We start from the raw sequence: 17280 nt of genomic DNA on the forward strand, positions 1-17280 counted from the left end.
GAAGTATGACTCGAACAAAAGCAATTGGTTGAATAACATAAGAACACAAAGAGTGTTGACTCCAGATCAGTGTAAACCTGAAACAGCTTTACCACATCTCTAAAATGAAGGAGATAGACTAGAGCATTGTTTCCCAATATTTAATATAAAAGATAATTTGGGGTTGTACATTAGGATTTTTTAATTTTAATATTTATGTGTTTATTTTTAATGTGTGTTAGAAAATGTAATTATCCAAAAAACCCATGATTTCTTAGATAGTATTTAAGTGTAAAACTTGAGGCAATTCAAAAAAGAATATTTTAATAAAGTAGTAAAAGTAACACTATTCATTCAATCTCCTTAGAAGACATTTTGAGAACACCACAATCCTAAACGCATCTTATAACCCAGCAACTTCACTTTTAGAAATTTACCATGCAGACATATCTGCCCAAGTACACAAAGAAAGTATGTTCATTGCAGGTTTATTTGTAACAACAACAAAAAAGAGAATTCCCAACTAACTAGATGACCATTACTTGCAGACAGATAAAAATGTTATTGCACATCCATGCAATGACCTCTTTCTTTACCTTTTAAGCCAGTGGTTTCCTACTGGGCAATAAATCACCCCCATGGGACACTTGGCAATGTCTGGAGACATTTTTGCTTGTCACGATGGGGGCAGGGGTGCTACTAGTACCTAGTGGGTAGAAGACAGGGATGGTGCTAAATACCCTACAAGGCACAAGACAGCCTCCCACAGCAAAGAATTATCCAGTATTGATAATTAATAATCCCAAGGGTGAAAAAAAACCCAGTTAAAGCAGAGTTGCTTTCATTATTGTTCTTGTTCTTTTAATGCCATCACAAACCTGAGATCACATATATACTTACCCCTTATTACCCTAGATTTAAAATTAAACAACTGTTTCAACTCTTGCAAAGTGAGCTCTTTTAGCGAGGATAAGTGATTGATTTATCTTTGTAGCCCCAGAACCAGCAATTAAATGCTCTGCCTTTGGACTGAATGAGCTAAGAAAAAGCACAGCCAAGGAGCACACTCTGGCTTAGAAAGAGGCAACTGGCATTGGGTCCAGTTATAGAAGCAGGGATTGTAACAGCTATATTTTATATTACTTGTTTTTATCTTCCCATTTCCCTCCTGTTACTTTATATGAGGGCACTGTCGATGGCTAATTGTTTAGGTTTAAGATGAAACTATGAACAAATGAACATCATCCCATGATGATAAATAGCTGATGGAACTTTGGGCATCTCTTGTGTTGAGGTCATGACATTTGACCTGCATTTCGGACAAGAGAGGACAGTAGGGGGCAAACAGGCTGGACCACACCAATATTTTCCAATTATCCCTCTACCTCCCCATCTTTCTCCACCTTGCTCTCTGCCTCTGCAAGTTAGTCTGTTTGGACTACATCCAATAGCTCAGTGGGCTCTGCCTGACAGAAGAGTAGATGGAGGAAGGAGAGTGAGGTCAGGGAGTTTATTCCCCTAGGGATCACTCCCTGTGAAGTCACATCAAGGTAACCATAACTCTCCTTCGAGGTTCACTGCTTCTCTCAAGGAAGACTGCTCGACCTGACTATCTCTTCTTCTAGTTTCAGATAACCTCTCCCTGTAACAGCTCCACTGTTCTAGCCCTGGCTTCCTACACTAGCTCTATGATTCCCCTACACCACTCCCAAAACTCCGTAGTTACTCTCTTTGTAAATGAACCCTCCTCAAATTATCTTAATTTGAGTATACCATCTGTTTTCCTTAGGACCCTGACTGACAGACCATATAATCTTGGATCATGTTGCTTAATCTTTTTTTTTTTTTTGCTTAATCTTTATGAACCTGTTTTCCCACCTATAACATTAAAATATTAATAATTATCTTTCTGAGTGTTCAGATTATTAAAAGTCTTACTTTAAATAGAGTGTTTAAAGGGTAAGTACTCAAAAATATAATGACTATTAACTATTTGCATTTTTTAGGTGCAACAGAAAACTCAACTAGAAGCAATTTAACCAAAATGAAAACGTATTAACACTCATTAAAAGAAATCCAGAAGAGGTGGCTTAATCAGCACTGCTTAATTCAGGTGTTCAGCACAATCATCCAGGACCCAAGTTCTTGATGTGTTTCTTCTCTAAAGGACATGGCCACTCATACCTGAACAAAATCAAAGTCCTGTTGGTAAATATGGAGGAAGGAGGGAGAATAGTTATTAGACAGCCAACTGCGCATGCTACACTGTTATTAAAGTGTATGTTAATGAGCAGCTGCCCAACCTTTGGTGGCACATGAGAGTGGATGGCCCATAAAGACTCTTGGGGAAGGGGGCAGGGGTGGAGTCAGCAGAGCAGGGTCAGAACAAGACAGAAAATACCCTTCATAGAAATCAACGAAGAGGGACTGTTATTCCTGATGACAGTGATGACTTCGCAGAAAGATTCCCATAACTCTGACAACAGCTTCCATTCACTTCCAACCTCACAGAACATGCAGTATTTTCCCCACTGACCAAGACAGTAATTGTTGGAGTTGTGGGGTTGCAAACAACAGGCACCAGCTCTGGCTAAATCAATCAAAACAGGAATTCAAAGGAAAACCTGTAAGGCAACTTAGAATCAATGGGCATGTTGTAGAATAGTCTTGAAACACAGGCAGTGTATATATGTCCATTCTCTAATAGGTCTGTGTCTTTATTCCCGTCTTGCCCTTAGGTTCTTCATGACCACTTTTCTTTTTTTTTTTTAGATTCCATATATATGTGTTAGCATACAGTATTTGTTTTTCTCTTTCTGACTTACTTCACTCTGTAGGACAGACTCTATGTCCATCCACCTCACTACAAATAACTCAATTTCGTTTCTTTCTATGGCTGAGTAAAATTTCGTTGTATATATGTGCCACATCTTCTTTATCCATTCATCTGGCGATGGACACTTAGGTTGCTTCCATGTCCTGGCTATTGTAAATAGAGCTGCAATGAACATTGGGGTACATGACTCTTTGAATTATGGTTTTCTCAGGGTATATGCCCAGTAGTGGGATTGCTGGGTCATATGGTAGTTCTATTTTTGGTTTTTTAAGGAACCTCCATACTGTTCTCCATAGTGGCTGTATCAATTTATATTCCCACCAACAGTGCAAGAGGGTTCCCTTTTCTCCACACCCTCTCCAGCGTTTACTGTTTGTAGATTTTTGATGATGACCATTCTGACCAGTGTGAGGTGTTATCGCATTGTAGTTTTGATTTGCATTTCTCCAATGATTAGTGATGTTGAGCATCCTTTCATGTGTTTGTTGGCAATCTGTATATCTTCTTTGGAGAAATGTCTGTTTAGGTCTTCTGCCCATTTTTGAATTAGGTTGTTTGTTTTTTTGATATTGAGCTGCATGAGCTGCTTGTAAATTTTGGAGATTAATCCTTTGTCAGTTGCTTCGTTTGCAAATACTTTCTCCCATTCTGAGGGTTGTCTTTTCGTCTTGCTTATGTTTTCCTTTGCTGTGCAAAAGCTTTTAAGTTTCATTATGTTCCATTTGTTTATTTTTGTTTTTGTTTCCATTTCTCTAGGAGGTGGGTCAAAAAGGATCAAGCTGTGATTTATGTCATAGAGTGTTCGGCCTATGTTTTCCTCTAAGAGTTTGGCCTTACATTTAGGTCTTTAATCCATTTTGAGTTTATTTTTGTGTATGGTGTTAGGGAGTGTTCTGATTTCATTCTTTTACATGTAGCTGTCCCGTTTATGTTTTGGTTTTTGATAATAGTCATTCTGACAGGTGTGAGGTGTTATTTCATTGTAGTTTTGATTTGCTTTTTCCTGATGATTAGTGATGTTGAGCATTTTTTCAGGTGTCTGGTGGCCATATTTATTTACTTATTCATTTATTTATTTACATTTGGAAAAATGTATTTTAAGTCTTCTGTTCATTTTTAATCAAGTTGTTTGGGTTTTTTGATATTATGTTATATGAGTGCTTTATTATTCTAGATATTAACCCCTTATTGAATATATGATTTGCAAGTGTCTTCTCCCATTCAGTAGGTTGCCTTTCTGTTTTGTTGCTGGTTTTTTCCCCCTTGCAAAAGCTTTTTAATTTGCTATAGCTCCATTTTTCTTTCTTTCTTTTTCTCTTTCTCTCTTTTCTCTTCTTTCTTTCTTTTTTCTCTCTTTCTTTCTTTCTTCCTCCCCCACCCCCCATTTTGTTGTCCTTGCCGGAGGAGGCCGATCCAAAACATTATTGCTAAGATCTAAGTCAAAGATCTGACTGCCTATGCTTTCTTCTAGGAGTTTTATGGTTTCAGGTCTTACATTCTTACATTCAAGTGTTTAAAACCAATTTGAATTTAGCTTTGTATATGCAATAAGATAGTGTGGCCCAATTCATTCTTTCACATATAGCTGCGCAACATTCCTAACACTATTTATTGAGGAGACTCTCTTTTCTCCCCCGTTCTGTGTTCTTGCCTCCTTTGTCATAGCTTAATTGATCATATGAGCATGGATTTATTTCTCAGCTCTCTATTCTGGTCCATTGATCTATATGTTTGTTTTTGTGGGAGTATCATAGTTTTGATGTCATATTTTACATATTTTTATTTTGCATACCCTTAACTAATCATTTTAGATGTAGATTATTTTACTACTTTTGTCCTTTAGCTTTCATACTAGCTATAGGTGGTTGATCCACTGCCTTTTTCTTTATGTTTGCATTTATCAGTGAGAATTTTCTTTCATAATTTTTTGTATCTAGTTGTGGCCTTTTCTTTTCCATTTGAAGAAGTCCCTTAACATTCCTTACAGGGCCAATTTACTGGTGATGAACTTCTTTTACAGTTGCTTCTCTGGGAAACTCTTTTCTCTCCCTCAGTTATGAATGATAACTTTGCTGGGTAGAGTATTCTTGCTTTTTTTTTTTTTCTTTCAACACCTTTAATATATCATGCCACTCCCTTCTGGCCTGTAAACTTTCTGCTGAAAAATCAGCTGATAGTCTTATGGGGGTTCCCTTGCATGTAACTAGTTGATTTTCTCTTGCTTCTTTTAAGATTAATTTTATCTTTAACTTTTAGACATTTTAATTATGTCTTGGTGTGGGTCTCTTCTAGTTCATCTTGCTTGGGACTCTTTGTGCTTCCTAGTCTTGGATGTCTGTTTTCTTCACCAGGTTAGGGAAGTTTTCTGCCATTATTTCTTCAAATAAGCTTTCTGTCCCTTTCTCTCTCTCTTCCTTCTCAGACTCCTATAATCTGAATGTTACTACAATGTGATGTTGTCCCCAAAGTTTGTTAAACTCTCCTCATTTTAAAACTTATTTTTTCTTTTTGCTGTTCCAATTGTATGGTTTCCACTGCTATGTCTTCCAGATTACTGATCTCTTCTTCTCTGTCATCTAATCTGATGTTGATTCCATCTAGTGTATTTTTTACTTCAGTTATTGTATTCTTCCCAATTTGTTTTTTTGTATATTTTCTATCTCTTTGTTGAAACTCTCACTGTGTTCACCCTTTCATACTCTATGATCATTACTCTATGATCATTACTTTGAACTCCTTATCAGTAGATTACATATCTCCTTTTTGTTCAATTATTTTTTTGAGGTTTAGTCTTGTTCTTTCAGTGGAACATATTCCTGTGTCTCCTCATTTTTTCTAACTCTCTGTTTGTTTCTGTATATTAGATAGATCAGCTACATCTCCCAGTCTTGAAGGAGTGGCTTTATGTAGAAGAATTCCTATGGGGACCAGAGAGCAATCACTTCTGGTCATCAAAGCCAGGCACTCTAGAGGTGTACCCTGCATGGGCCTTCCTGTTGTGGTGGTTCTATGACAGTTGTGGGTGTGCTGGTAGGTGGGACTAGCCTCCAAGCTGGCTGAAAGTGAAGCTAAGCCACAGGTCTTGTAGGTGTACTGGTGGGCAGAGCTGGCTCTGGGGAGCTGACTCAGGGTACAGCTGCAACATTGAAAGCACACTTCTGGACAGGACTGACCCCTGGACTATCAGACTTAGAATTCACACCCACCACCACATTCCTCCTCTACCAGGGACAGAGCTGGTTGTGAGTCAGCTCCCCAGAACAGGGAGACAGTCAACAGTTAGCATGCTTCAATCACCCAGTCCCCTTGAAAGAGACAATACTTTTCAGAAGAGAAAAAGGACCCAGCAATCTGCTGCTCCCCTTCCTGATTCCTGATCACAGGGTTCTACAACACACTTACAGCTCAGAAAAGCCTGAGTCCAGAACAGCAAGTGAGCAGTCTTCACTAACAGAGACCAGGAAGGGAGCATTAGGAGAGAAGAAGAAGGTTGAGAAAGGTAAAGCCCATGGGTCTCAAGACAAAACCTGACTGGGCAATTCCCAAAGCCCACTCTAAAATGATCAGAGAAGGTGGCCTGATCCCCACTTTGGGTTAAAGTCTGGCTACCACTCAAGTCTACAGTACAAGTTCCAAGGAAAGATAAAGGAAATGGAGGAAAGCCAGGGTTGACAGCCATCCTGGCAACTAACCATCCCATCTAGTCCCTCCCTGTAGCTTTCGCAATAACCCAGAAACACAGGCTTTCCAACCACACAGCCCTACAGGCCCACAATATTAACCATTTTGGATGTTGAGCAGGAACAAGACCATATTTTAGCCATTTGCCGTCAGAGATCATACAACCCAAAAAATGGACTACAGTCTTAAGAGATCTTTCACATTCCAAAACCTCAGCTACAACAGTGCCTGCTTTAAGGAGCTACCCAATCAGCTAATGCTACGCCAACACAAGCACCCCCTCCCCCCTCATTCTTCCTATTCATACCCACCAGGCCCTTGATGACAAAGAACAGCACATGTGTGGGGAGAACACCAGCCCAGTGACACACTGGGAGTGCACAGCTGAGCTGAGAGCACAGCTTGCACTCTTGGTGTCCACAAGGGAGACAGTCTCATTCTCATCACCTGAAGGAAAGAGGGAGTACATCACAGAGGTTATGAGCATAGGCTTTGGACTCAACCAGATCTGGATTTGAATGCCCTCCATCTTGAACAAGTTAAACACTCTGAGCATCAGTTTCTTCTTTGGTAAAGTAGGGATAATTGGTCATTTGGGGGTTGTGGAAATTAAATTAATGGATGACATAATTGTTATCACAAACTATGTCACCATATACCCAGCCATATCACCATGTTAACACAACTGTCTCTACTATACAACCGTATTCCCTATGTAACAATCTACTTGCTTTGCGGCCCACTGACTTCTAGCCATGAATACAAGAGCCACAGCAAACAGTCAGGAATCAAATCTACTAGGACAACAATCATCATGTTCTCCAAAGCTAAACTAAAGCCACTTTTGGATCATCCCACCTCCCTGCACCCCCATGAATATAATTCACCTTGCGCCCAAGTGTGCTGATGAGGCTGAGCAGCCAGAGTCTCAAATTATGGAGTCAGCTCTCTCGCTCATCCTCCCCTTCCCAGAGTCAACACACAGTTCGACATGCTGCCTTACCAAAGACAAAGACTTCACTCTGCTGAGGATGCCAAGCCAGGGAGGCGGGAAGGTAGCCAGAGGCACTGCAGCCTGCAAAGGGGAGAAGAGGGGTCTGGAACAAGACTCCGAGCCCAGCTCTGAGCCGAAGCTTCTCAGGCAAAGTCACTCGAAATCCCAGGAGCACCTTTATTCAGTTTCCCAAGCCCTGCTAAGGCAGTCCTGTCCTCATCCTTGACCCTCACAACCTACATCAACCCATCAGCCTCCTGCCCTTTCCAGGCATGAGTCACGGGCAAGTTTCAAAACAAAGCATGAAGATAACAACTCTGGCCCCTTTGTTCACCCATCCAGGAAATGTAAATGACCCACCCAGGAACCAGACCTTCCTCTTGGGACCCACTGCATGAAATGGGGTCAGCAGAACTTTAGTGGGAAGAAAACAATTTTGTCACTTATGTCAAAGTGACTGGGCATCTGGCACCTTCACCTTTGACTCTGGCCAAGGAAAGCCTCTTCCAGGTGGATTCCTAGTACCATCTAAAACAAAACAGCCAAGGCTAGGACTGAAAAGGAAAGAGCATGCACTCATCTCGGTATGAATTCAGAACCATTTGCTGAGCAAGGTCCCAAACCTTGATGCTAAGAAGCAAAAGGAAACAGAAACTTAATGTTGACCTACACTGTCTACATAAAAACATGTGTTCAAACAAGAAATTCCTTTAACAGACACATCCTATGTCTTTGCCTACTGGACATCTGATACAGCCTATTTTTACAGTAGATTGCAAAATCTCTAAGGAAACCTTATAGACATGTCATAATTAGTCACTGGGTTCTTATAATAGGTCCAAAACATTACTTAATGAGGCCAGTATGACACTAAAGACACACAAAGGAGGCCTAGAGACTCGATGGGAGCAGGGACCCACCAGAAGTCTTTGCTACCACTGACAGCTTGTGTGCCAGAGCTCAGGGCACTGACTGTAGACATGATGTCATCATGCTTATACTTGCAGAACTTGCTGACAATGAGTGTCGAATTCTCATCCAGCTCCTACAATTCAACAGCACTTGTTGGAAGTGGGGAAGAGGGTGAGGAAAACAAGCTTGGATTATGCCAAGACAGCAATTCACTTCTAGGATTCAAGTAGTCCATTGTCAATAAACTAACAAATTAAGTTACTCCTATAAAAGCAAAGTCTGCATCTTTAGAAGGTTTAACTAACTCTCAAGCCATTTGGCTTTATTCTGGCATTACTGATGTCCTACTAACAGTCCAGAAAATTAGGTGGGGAAAGCTTCTAGAAAAAGACAGGGAAAGATGGAATGGCTAGTAAAATCCATTATCCTGCTTCCAGTAAGAAAACATTGTAAAATAAGTTCTTAGGAGACAAAGATGAATCTCCACAATGATCTGTGTAGCACACAGTCCAGTATGGTTAAATCTTCTCTGTTATTTGGACACTAATAAATATTTGTTGAACAATTTGAATAAATATCTTACAGAGTCATAAAAAATATGTTGAATAATTCAGTGTCTTCTCAGTGACTGGCTAAGTTCAAAAACCCTCCACATAGCTGTCCTGAATAAGTAGTGTTCAAGCTCAACTGCCAGAGAGGCTCAACCTTTAATGTCCCACATTTACCTTCCATGCAATGTCTGCCAACACCCAAATGATGTTGTTTTTTAATTCCAGAGTCTCCATTGCTGAGCCTGACATTCAAAACAAAGAAAGCAAAATGGGAAGAAACGGAAAGATACAGGTAGTACAGATTGGACATTCTTTTCTCTGAGGTGCTCATTCAAATTTTTACCCATTTTTAAAATTAGGTTCTATTTCTTACCGTTTAATGTTACTTCTCTCTCCCTTCCCCCCGCCCCCACCCCCGCCCCACGTATAGATAATTTTTCTGATATGATTCCCTAACCACCCTAAAAACTCTACTGTTACTCTCCCAGAGATTCTCTCAAACATTATGACCATACACCCCTACCAACGTGAAAATCAACATTGATAAACACTATCATTAAATCCACAGACCCTATTCAAATTTGGCAGTTGTCACAACAACACATCTTTCTTATTTCATTCAGGAATACGTGTTGCATTAGATTTTTATGTTTCATCAATATCCCTCAGTCTGAAGTAATTCCTCAGCCTTTTTATGTCACTCATATCCTTGGTACACATAAAGTCACTTTGTTTTTGCTAGTTCACACTCTCCTGGGCTCCTGGCCCTGGAGGTGCAGGTTCCCACCCAACGTGCCTCCGGGACAGCTCCGCTTGCTGCGCATGTGTGCTAGGAGCCACTCCCCTCAAGGAACACCAGAGCTGGGGTTGCCGGCCAGCCTCTGTTTCCTAGGCAACGCAATACACAAACGCTGACCCTAGTGGCACTGGCACAATGTTCTTCAACAAAGCAGGTGAGGAGGGCTGAGTCAAGAGTAGAGGCAGGAAGAAGAGTGGGGAGACTGGGAAAGATCAAGGGGGAAAGGAGGGAAATGTGTTCACCCTCCTCCTTGGATTGGTCACGGTTTTGTTCAGAGTTCTGTCTGCCCAGGTCTCTGCTCCCCCTCCCCACACCCCACCTGTCCCCAAGCTCTCACTTAGACCACGGGGCCTTCCCTCATGTGGAGTTTCTCCTCTTTCTTGCTCTCCAGAGACGCTGGTTAACTACTCTTTTGGAACATGTCAACAGAGGAAGCTCTTTCCTCACTTCCACCCCCCAAACTTGTTGGGGAACAAGTTTCTCCCTCTTAGGGGAGTGCCCCACAGAGGGCCTGGATGTTACATAGCAGAAGATGTGAGTACTCACTTTCCTTTAAGTAGGTCTCAGTTCCCAGACTATCTAAGGGTACCTAAGTTTCCTGGAAGAAAAGCCCTGTGAGATTTGTGACATTCAGGGTCCCAACATGAGAAAGTGCCCTGGTCCTCTGCAACCAGCTGTCAGGGCCAATATCAGAAATTGCATTGCTTGCATTGCTCCCCTTTGAATCCCCACCAAATGCAAGCCTTGGCCTTATGTGGCCCCCAGTATAGTTCCCACACCATTCCCACCTACAAAGGAATCAATAGCTCCCCTTAGTCCAAACCTGGACTGTGGCTGTGCTGGTAGGTCAGTTTATGAAATCATATAATCAGACTGACAGTTGCATTACAGCAGATTCAGCTCTGTGGGCCTTAGAAAACTGGATTCATTGGAATGCATAGAAATGTCATTCACTCTACCTATCCAGCCACGTTCCTTTGTAGAGTTGCCTGGGTTACTTATGTAATTGCTTGTATGGTCTTGATGCAGAGGAATCAAGAAAGAAAGAGCAACTTTGGCAGAGAAGATTCAGGAATACTCTAAGTTCATTCTGTTTTAATAACTATAATGTTCTCTATGTGTGTTTTTTCTTTCTTTGTTTGTTTTTTATATACTACCGGAAGAGGTATGGCTTGGCATACAACCTCTCTAAGATCCCGACCAGTATAAAAGGATATGCTTTTGGAGCCAGAACAGCTGTGAGGTTTAAGCCAATCAGCAAGGTTAGAAATGGCTGAATGTACTTAGATTTTAGTGTGATCCATGATGCTGCATGTATTTGCATTGGGGAACAAAGCTAGAGGTTACCTAAAGGACATGCCCTGAAATTCAAGAAAAAAAGTCATTTAGACGAAAGCTACTAAGAAGTCTATATGAAAAGCTTAGATGTTAACATTGCAAATGTGTATGTGTGAGTGTCCTGGGAGAGTGGAAAATAATTCTTAGAAGGAATGGTACAAAGGCAAGGCTTCAGTCCTGAGATACCTGGTGTTAAAATACTGGAAGCTTTGTTTAGATGCATCATATTATCTTGTCAGTTAAAAAACAAATTCCAACTTCTTCACCCTTTTGCGTGATTCCTTCAAGTCTTCAGTATAGGCTCCTAATCTCTTGTTGGACATTTTCTTGATGCTTAAGCTCGAGAGGGATACTGGCTGTAAAAGAATCTCTGAGTGGGATGGTGGGATGGTGGGGGTAGTAGCTGCAATAGTTACCTTGGCTCTCTACCCACCATAAGTTTATTTCTACAACCTAAGCATTAGGTACCTTTAGGTAGCTGAACCATACCCTTATCTTGGTTTTCTACCTATTGTAGGCCTATTTCTATAGCTTGAGGTGGTTAAATCATAGCTGATACATGAGCAGGGAGAGGATGATTTTGTTTTTTCTACTTAGAAGGCTTGACATGTATATATATTGCCCTCTAACGTATTGATCTTTTTCTTGGAAATAGGATATGACACCTTACCCAGGCATGTACCAGACAGTCGGTCCTCAGGAGCAAACACACAAACAAAATTTTGCTCCATTTAATGCCTTGTTGCCTCGATTTAGGACATACTCTAAGGACACTTGTTATCCTGGGTAAGTGCCCCTCTTTCTGGTGCACTTCAACAAAGAGCAATAGGAAAGGAAGTACAAAAAGGGGTTACATCCCAACTATGTCCTCTAAATAAGAAACTATCTATCTTTAAAGATTCAACCTCTTGCCTTCCAGGTCTCTAGAATTACAAAATTATTATAGAGGATAGTGATTCATTCAATAAATATCTATAAATGGCCAAGCAGTCTTGTAGGTTCTGAAGATTTTGCACTAAACCCACCATGCAAGGTTCCTGATTTCTTGGAGCTTACACTCTATAGAGTCCAGACAGGTGAGAAGCAAATAAACAAGAAAATATCAGTGGTAATAAGGAGAGTGACCATATAATTTATTAGCTAGTGTGTCACTTCTGAGAGTGAAAGGGGATCTTATTAATAATTATACCAAGACTGTAGCCATAAGCTAGGGCTGTCATGAGCACACCAGGTAGTATAGTGACCTAGTGATGTGCTTAATAAAACCAAACAAGATGATATGATATGGAGTGATGGCTGGAATCTACTTTGGCAAGGACTGTCAAGATAGGTCTTTCTATGGAAATGACACCTGATCTGAAATCACAGTGATAAGACTAAAATGGCCCTGTGAAGATCTAGGCCTAGAGCTTCCCAGGCAGGAGGAACTGCAAGTACAAAGGCTGTAAATTGGGAAGAATTTGGTGTGAGGAAAAAAGAAAAAAGGTTAGTATGGCTACAGTGTAGTGGGCAAGGAGGAAATGAGAACAGAGGAGGAGGAGGGGCTAGAGTATATAGGCCTAGTAGACCAAGGAAGGCATTCTAAGTGCTTTAGGAAGCCATTCAGAGTATGCGGAATTGTAGGGCACAGGGTCAAGGTCTTTCTTTTACTGGTGAGAATTCCAAGGATCAGAGAGTGAGTGTAACTCTCTCAAGGTTTCAGTAAAGGAGTAGAAGTGTTAAATCTTGATTCCCATGACCATTCTACGTGTTATTTCCACAGCAAAGAGTCTACACCAAAAGACAAAGTGTTATGAACAAAGGCAATACAAAATATCCCATTGTCAGGAAATTTCACATCATGGGCAGAACTTAAGCATCACTGTGGAAGATCTCTTTTATCATCCACCATTTCTGGGATCTTTTGGTCTCTCAGCTAAGAATACTGAGGTTCAGAAATATTTTAAACTAGAGTCGATTTTTACCCTCACTGCATGTCAAGACTAGAAATCTTGAACACTAACAACACCTATTTAGAAATACACTAACAGGCAAAGGAACACTATGCTTGCCTGACATTAAAATCTAATCAGTCTGTTGCCTTTTCCAAAGGAGTGAGGACTAGTTCAGGTGCACATGTGGTACTGATGAGGTTTGTATATGGTCACTAACTCATTCAACATAATATTTTATATTTTTATTTCTAGCCCTGGCACATATAACCCAGAGATAAAGGCACCCAAAAAAATCATCTGGCCAATGAAATTTGGATCTCCAGACTGGGCCCAGGTTCCATGTCTACAGAAAAGAACCTTGAAAGCTGAGGTAATAAGATTGGACTTCTGTGGAGCCCTGTATTTAATACTTCCACGTGTATCAGTGATTCTTAACCAGGAGTCTATGAATAAGCTACAAGAAGTCCTTGTTCCCCTGAAATTACTTGCACAATTTTGTGTGTATATGGATATAGGGATCTTTTTAGAGAGTTACACAATTTCACTTGACTTTTAAAGGTGTGTGTGCTGAACAAAAGTCACATTTTCTTACTTAAACCTCAAACAATCTTTTGTGGTAGTCCAAGATAATTATCCTCTATGATTGAGGAATAAACTAAAGCTCAGACGGATTAAGCAGCTTGTAGCTGTGACTCCTAAGCCAGTGCTCTTTCCATCACAACACTTGAGTATTAGATCATCAAGCGGCTGTAGATCATTCTGGCAAGAACATGGATACCAGGGACAGACTGCGTGGGTTCAAATACTAATTCCATATTTGCTTGCTGTGTGTCCTCTAAGTTTTCTAAGTTCAGTTTGCTTATCTTTTTTTTTTTTTTTAGTTTGCTTATCTTTAAAATGGATGTAATAATAGACTCAATCTGATAAAGTTATGAAGATTGAGAGATCGTAGAAAAGTATTTAGCACCGTACCTGTAACATACTAAATGCTCAATCCGTGTCAGCTATCATAATTCCAGAGGTGCCCTTTTTCCCCCTAGTGGAACTTTGGATTAATTCTACAAGTATTTATTAAATACCAAATGAATTAACATAATTGTGATAGGGCCTATGGGTAACATTCAAGAATTAAACACATAATCTTTGTTTTCAAGAAATTTACCAGCTATACTTGAGTATTTACCAAGAGAAAATAATTCCTATGATATATCCTAGAGTAAGATGACAAAGAGTAGATGTACATAGCAATGTTGAGAGACTCACTAAGGCTAGGCTCCTATGGGTTGGGGTTCAGCTAGGCCACAACAGCTCTAACATACAGTTCTATTTTGCACAGCCAAGAAGACCAGAGGCAGAGGGTTCTCATTCTAATATTAACCTAGACAACATTCTTCCATTGCAGCTATCCACAGACAAAGACTTTAGAAAGCATCGGAACCGTGTGGCCTACCTAAGCCTGTATTACAACTGAAAAGCTGTGACTACCTTCACGTGTTCCTCCTGACCACAGATTCTCCAGGATTGAGGACACAGCTGCTTTTGTCCTTCTGCATTGCTCTGGCCCACCTGTCTGCCAGCATGGGGCACAGGGAGGGGCAAGGGTCTCATAACTACTATATGACAGCATAAAGACTAGTTCAGAGGGCTCTCTCTCCATGTGCTGGTTTGTTGTGTATACATGTAGATGGGTCAAGGGGGTTTCTACTGAGTGTTCAGTGGGGTGGCTTCACTTTACTGAAATATTTGTGGGTCCCTGCCCTCTAGCTCTAATTCCCAGGCACGAGTTTTATGTTTTCTACCACTAGCCCTGGTGATAGGAGACTGTTGGTCTACACATATCAAGGATTTGGATGGCTTGCTTGGCCTTGTATTTGGGCTTGCTGGATGCAGAGGATTCTTAAGGCAGAATAAATGTTTTAGGAGCTCTTCCAATTCCTGGACAAGATGGCAGAGTAGAAGGACCTTGAGCTCACCTCTTCTCATAAGCACACCAAAACCACAACTAACTCCTGAACAACCATCGATAAAAAGACTGGAAACTACCAAAAAATATTCTACATCCAAAGACATAAAGAAGCAACCACAACAAGACAGTAGGAGGGGCACACTCATGATATAATCAAATCCCATACACCCTGGGTGGGTGACCCACAAACTGAAGAATAATATCACAGAAGTTCCTCCACAGGTGTGAGAGTTCTGAACCACACATCAGGCTCCCAGTCTGCAGGTCCAACATCAAGAAGAGCCCCCAGAGCATTTGGCTTTGAAGGCCAGTGGGGCTTAATTGCAGGAGCTCCACAGGACTGGGGGAAACAGAGACTTCACTTAAAGGGTGCAAACAAAATCTCACACACACCAGGTCTCAGAGCAAAGGCAGTAACTTCATAGGAGCCTGGGCATGACCTACCTGCTGGTATTTGAGGTTCTCCTGGGGAGGCGGGGGCTGCTCATCCTGGGGACATAGACACCAGTGGTGAAAATACTGGGAAGTGTTCATCTGCATGAACTCTTGCTGGAAACTGACATCTTGCTTGGGTCATTAGCACCAAGACCTGGCCCCATCCAACAGCCTCTAGGCTCCAGTGCTGGGACGCCTCAGGCCAAACAACAAACTGTATGGGGATACAGCCCCACCCATCAGCAGACAGGCTGTCAAAAGACTTCCTGAGCCCACAGCGACCTCTAGACATGCCTCTTGACATGGCCCTACCCACCAGAGGGCCAAGACTCCCAGCTCCACCCACCAGTGGGCAGGCACTGACCCCTCCCACCAGGAAGACTGCACAAACCTGTAGATCAGCCTCACCCACCAGGGGGCAGACACCAGAAACAAGGAAACTACAGTCCTGCAGCCTGTGGAACTGAGTCTTCAAACACAGTTCGGAACCTACCCTGGGACCAGCTGGTCCCTGGTTCCTGGGAGATGAGAGGGGAGTGTGCTCCTGGGATACATAAGACATCCCCTACAGAGGGCCACTTCTCCAAGGCTGAGAAATATAACTAACCTTCCACATACATAAAAATACAAGTAGAAGTTTAGACAAAATGAGATGGCAGAGGAATATGTTTCAGATGAAAGAACAAGATAAAACCCCAGAAGAACAGCAAAATGAAGTGGAGAGAGCCAATCTACCTGAGAAAGAGTTCAAAGTAATGATTGTAAAGATGATCCAAGAACTTGAGAAAAGAATGGATGCACAGAGTGAGAAGTTACAAGAAGTTTTAAACAAAGAGTTAGAAAATATAAAGAACAACCAAACAGAGTTGAAGAATACAATAACTGAAAAGGAGCTCTTCCAAGTGTCTGAGTTCCCTGTCGTGGAGTGGGAATGTCCTGATTTGATTGCCTTTCCCAGATTCATGTAAAACTCACAGAGTCAAAAATCGCCCCTTTCAGGGACTTCCCTGGTGGCACAGTGGATAGGACTCCGCACTCCCAATGCAGGGGGACTGGGTTCGATCCCTGGTCAGGGAACTAGATCCCACATGCATGCCGCAACTAAGAGTTTGCCTGCCACAACTGAGGAGCCCACGTGCCACAACTAGGGAGCTGGCGAGCCACAACTAAGGAGCCCACGTGCTCCAACTAAGGAGCCGGTGAGCTGCAACTAAGGAGCCCTGGAGCTGCAACTAAGGAGCCTGCCTGCCACCACTAAGACCCCACGCAGCCAAATAAATAAATAAATATATATATATATATAAAAATCAAAAATCCCCCTTTCCCATTACATCATCTATTTAGTCTGTCAGTCATCATCATATTGAGTTCCTACCATGGATCAGGTAGTGGCAAGCACTGGGGATACAGCAGGAATCAAAATAAACTCATCTACTGGCTCCTTGGGCCTGGCTGAAGTATGAGAAGGACTCCCCAGGGAGGCTAGTGGATTGTATCTGTCCCCCACTCCCAGTTTTAATGATGCCCTGAAGTCTCACAAGTTACTCTAGGTGTGTCAAGGTCAGACCTCATAGGAACCACATTCAAAGTACTTATCTAGACATTGCCTGGTGTCTACCCCACCCTGTGCATATTTAAAACTTTGAAACCATAGATCTTAGTGAAATGGGCTCCTGATGAGCTTAAGATTCAAAGTTAGAATTGTAATTTTTTTACACTGTTCATACCTTATATCCATAGCTCTCAATATTGTCATAACCAAATCATTCAGTGTTTTTATAAGCATATAGGACTTTTTGGTTTTCAATCCAGGCATTTGTGGCTTTATTTAGGAATATGCAGATCTACGTGGGGA

General features: G+C 41.5%; 1 protein-coding gene across 1 annotated transcript; it reads left to right on the forward strand.

Moving 5' to 3' along the window:
• Positions 1–9853: 9853 nt before the first annotated feature.
• Positions 9854–14658, forward strand: LOC118903710 (protein pitchfork-like). The gene is made up of 6 exons (XM_036869061.1): positions 9854–9906; positions 10144–10286; positions 10916–11014; positions 11746–11876; positions 13277–13394; positions 14427–14658. Exons 1-6 carry the CDS (start codon positions 9888–9890, stop codon positions 14493–14495), a joined length of 579 nt encoding a protein of 192 aa, XP_036724956.1. The 5' UTR covers positions 9854–9887; the 3' UTR covers positions 14496–14658.
• Positions 14659–17280: the final 2622 nt, after the last annotated feature.

The sequence above is a fragment of the Balaenoptera musculus genome, chromosome 1, assembly GCF_009873245.2.
Source record: "Balaenoptera musculus isolate JJ_BM4_2016_0621 chromosome 1, mBalMus1.pri.v3, whole genome shotgun sequence".
Taxonomy (NCBI): domain Eukaryota; kingdom Metazoa; phylum Chordata; class Mammalia; order Artiodactyla; family Balaenopteridae; genus Balaenoptera; species Balaenoptera musculus.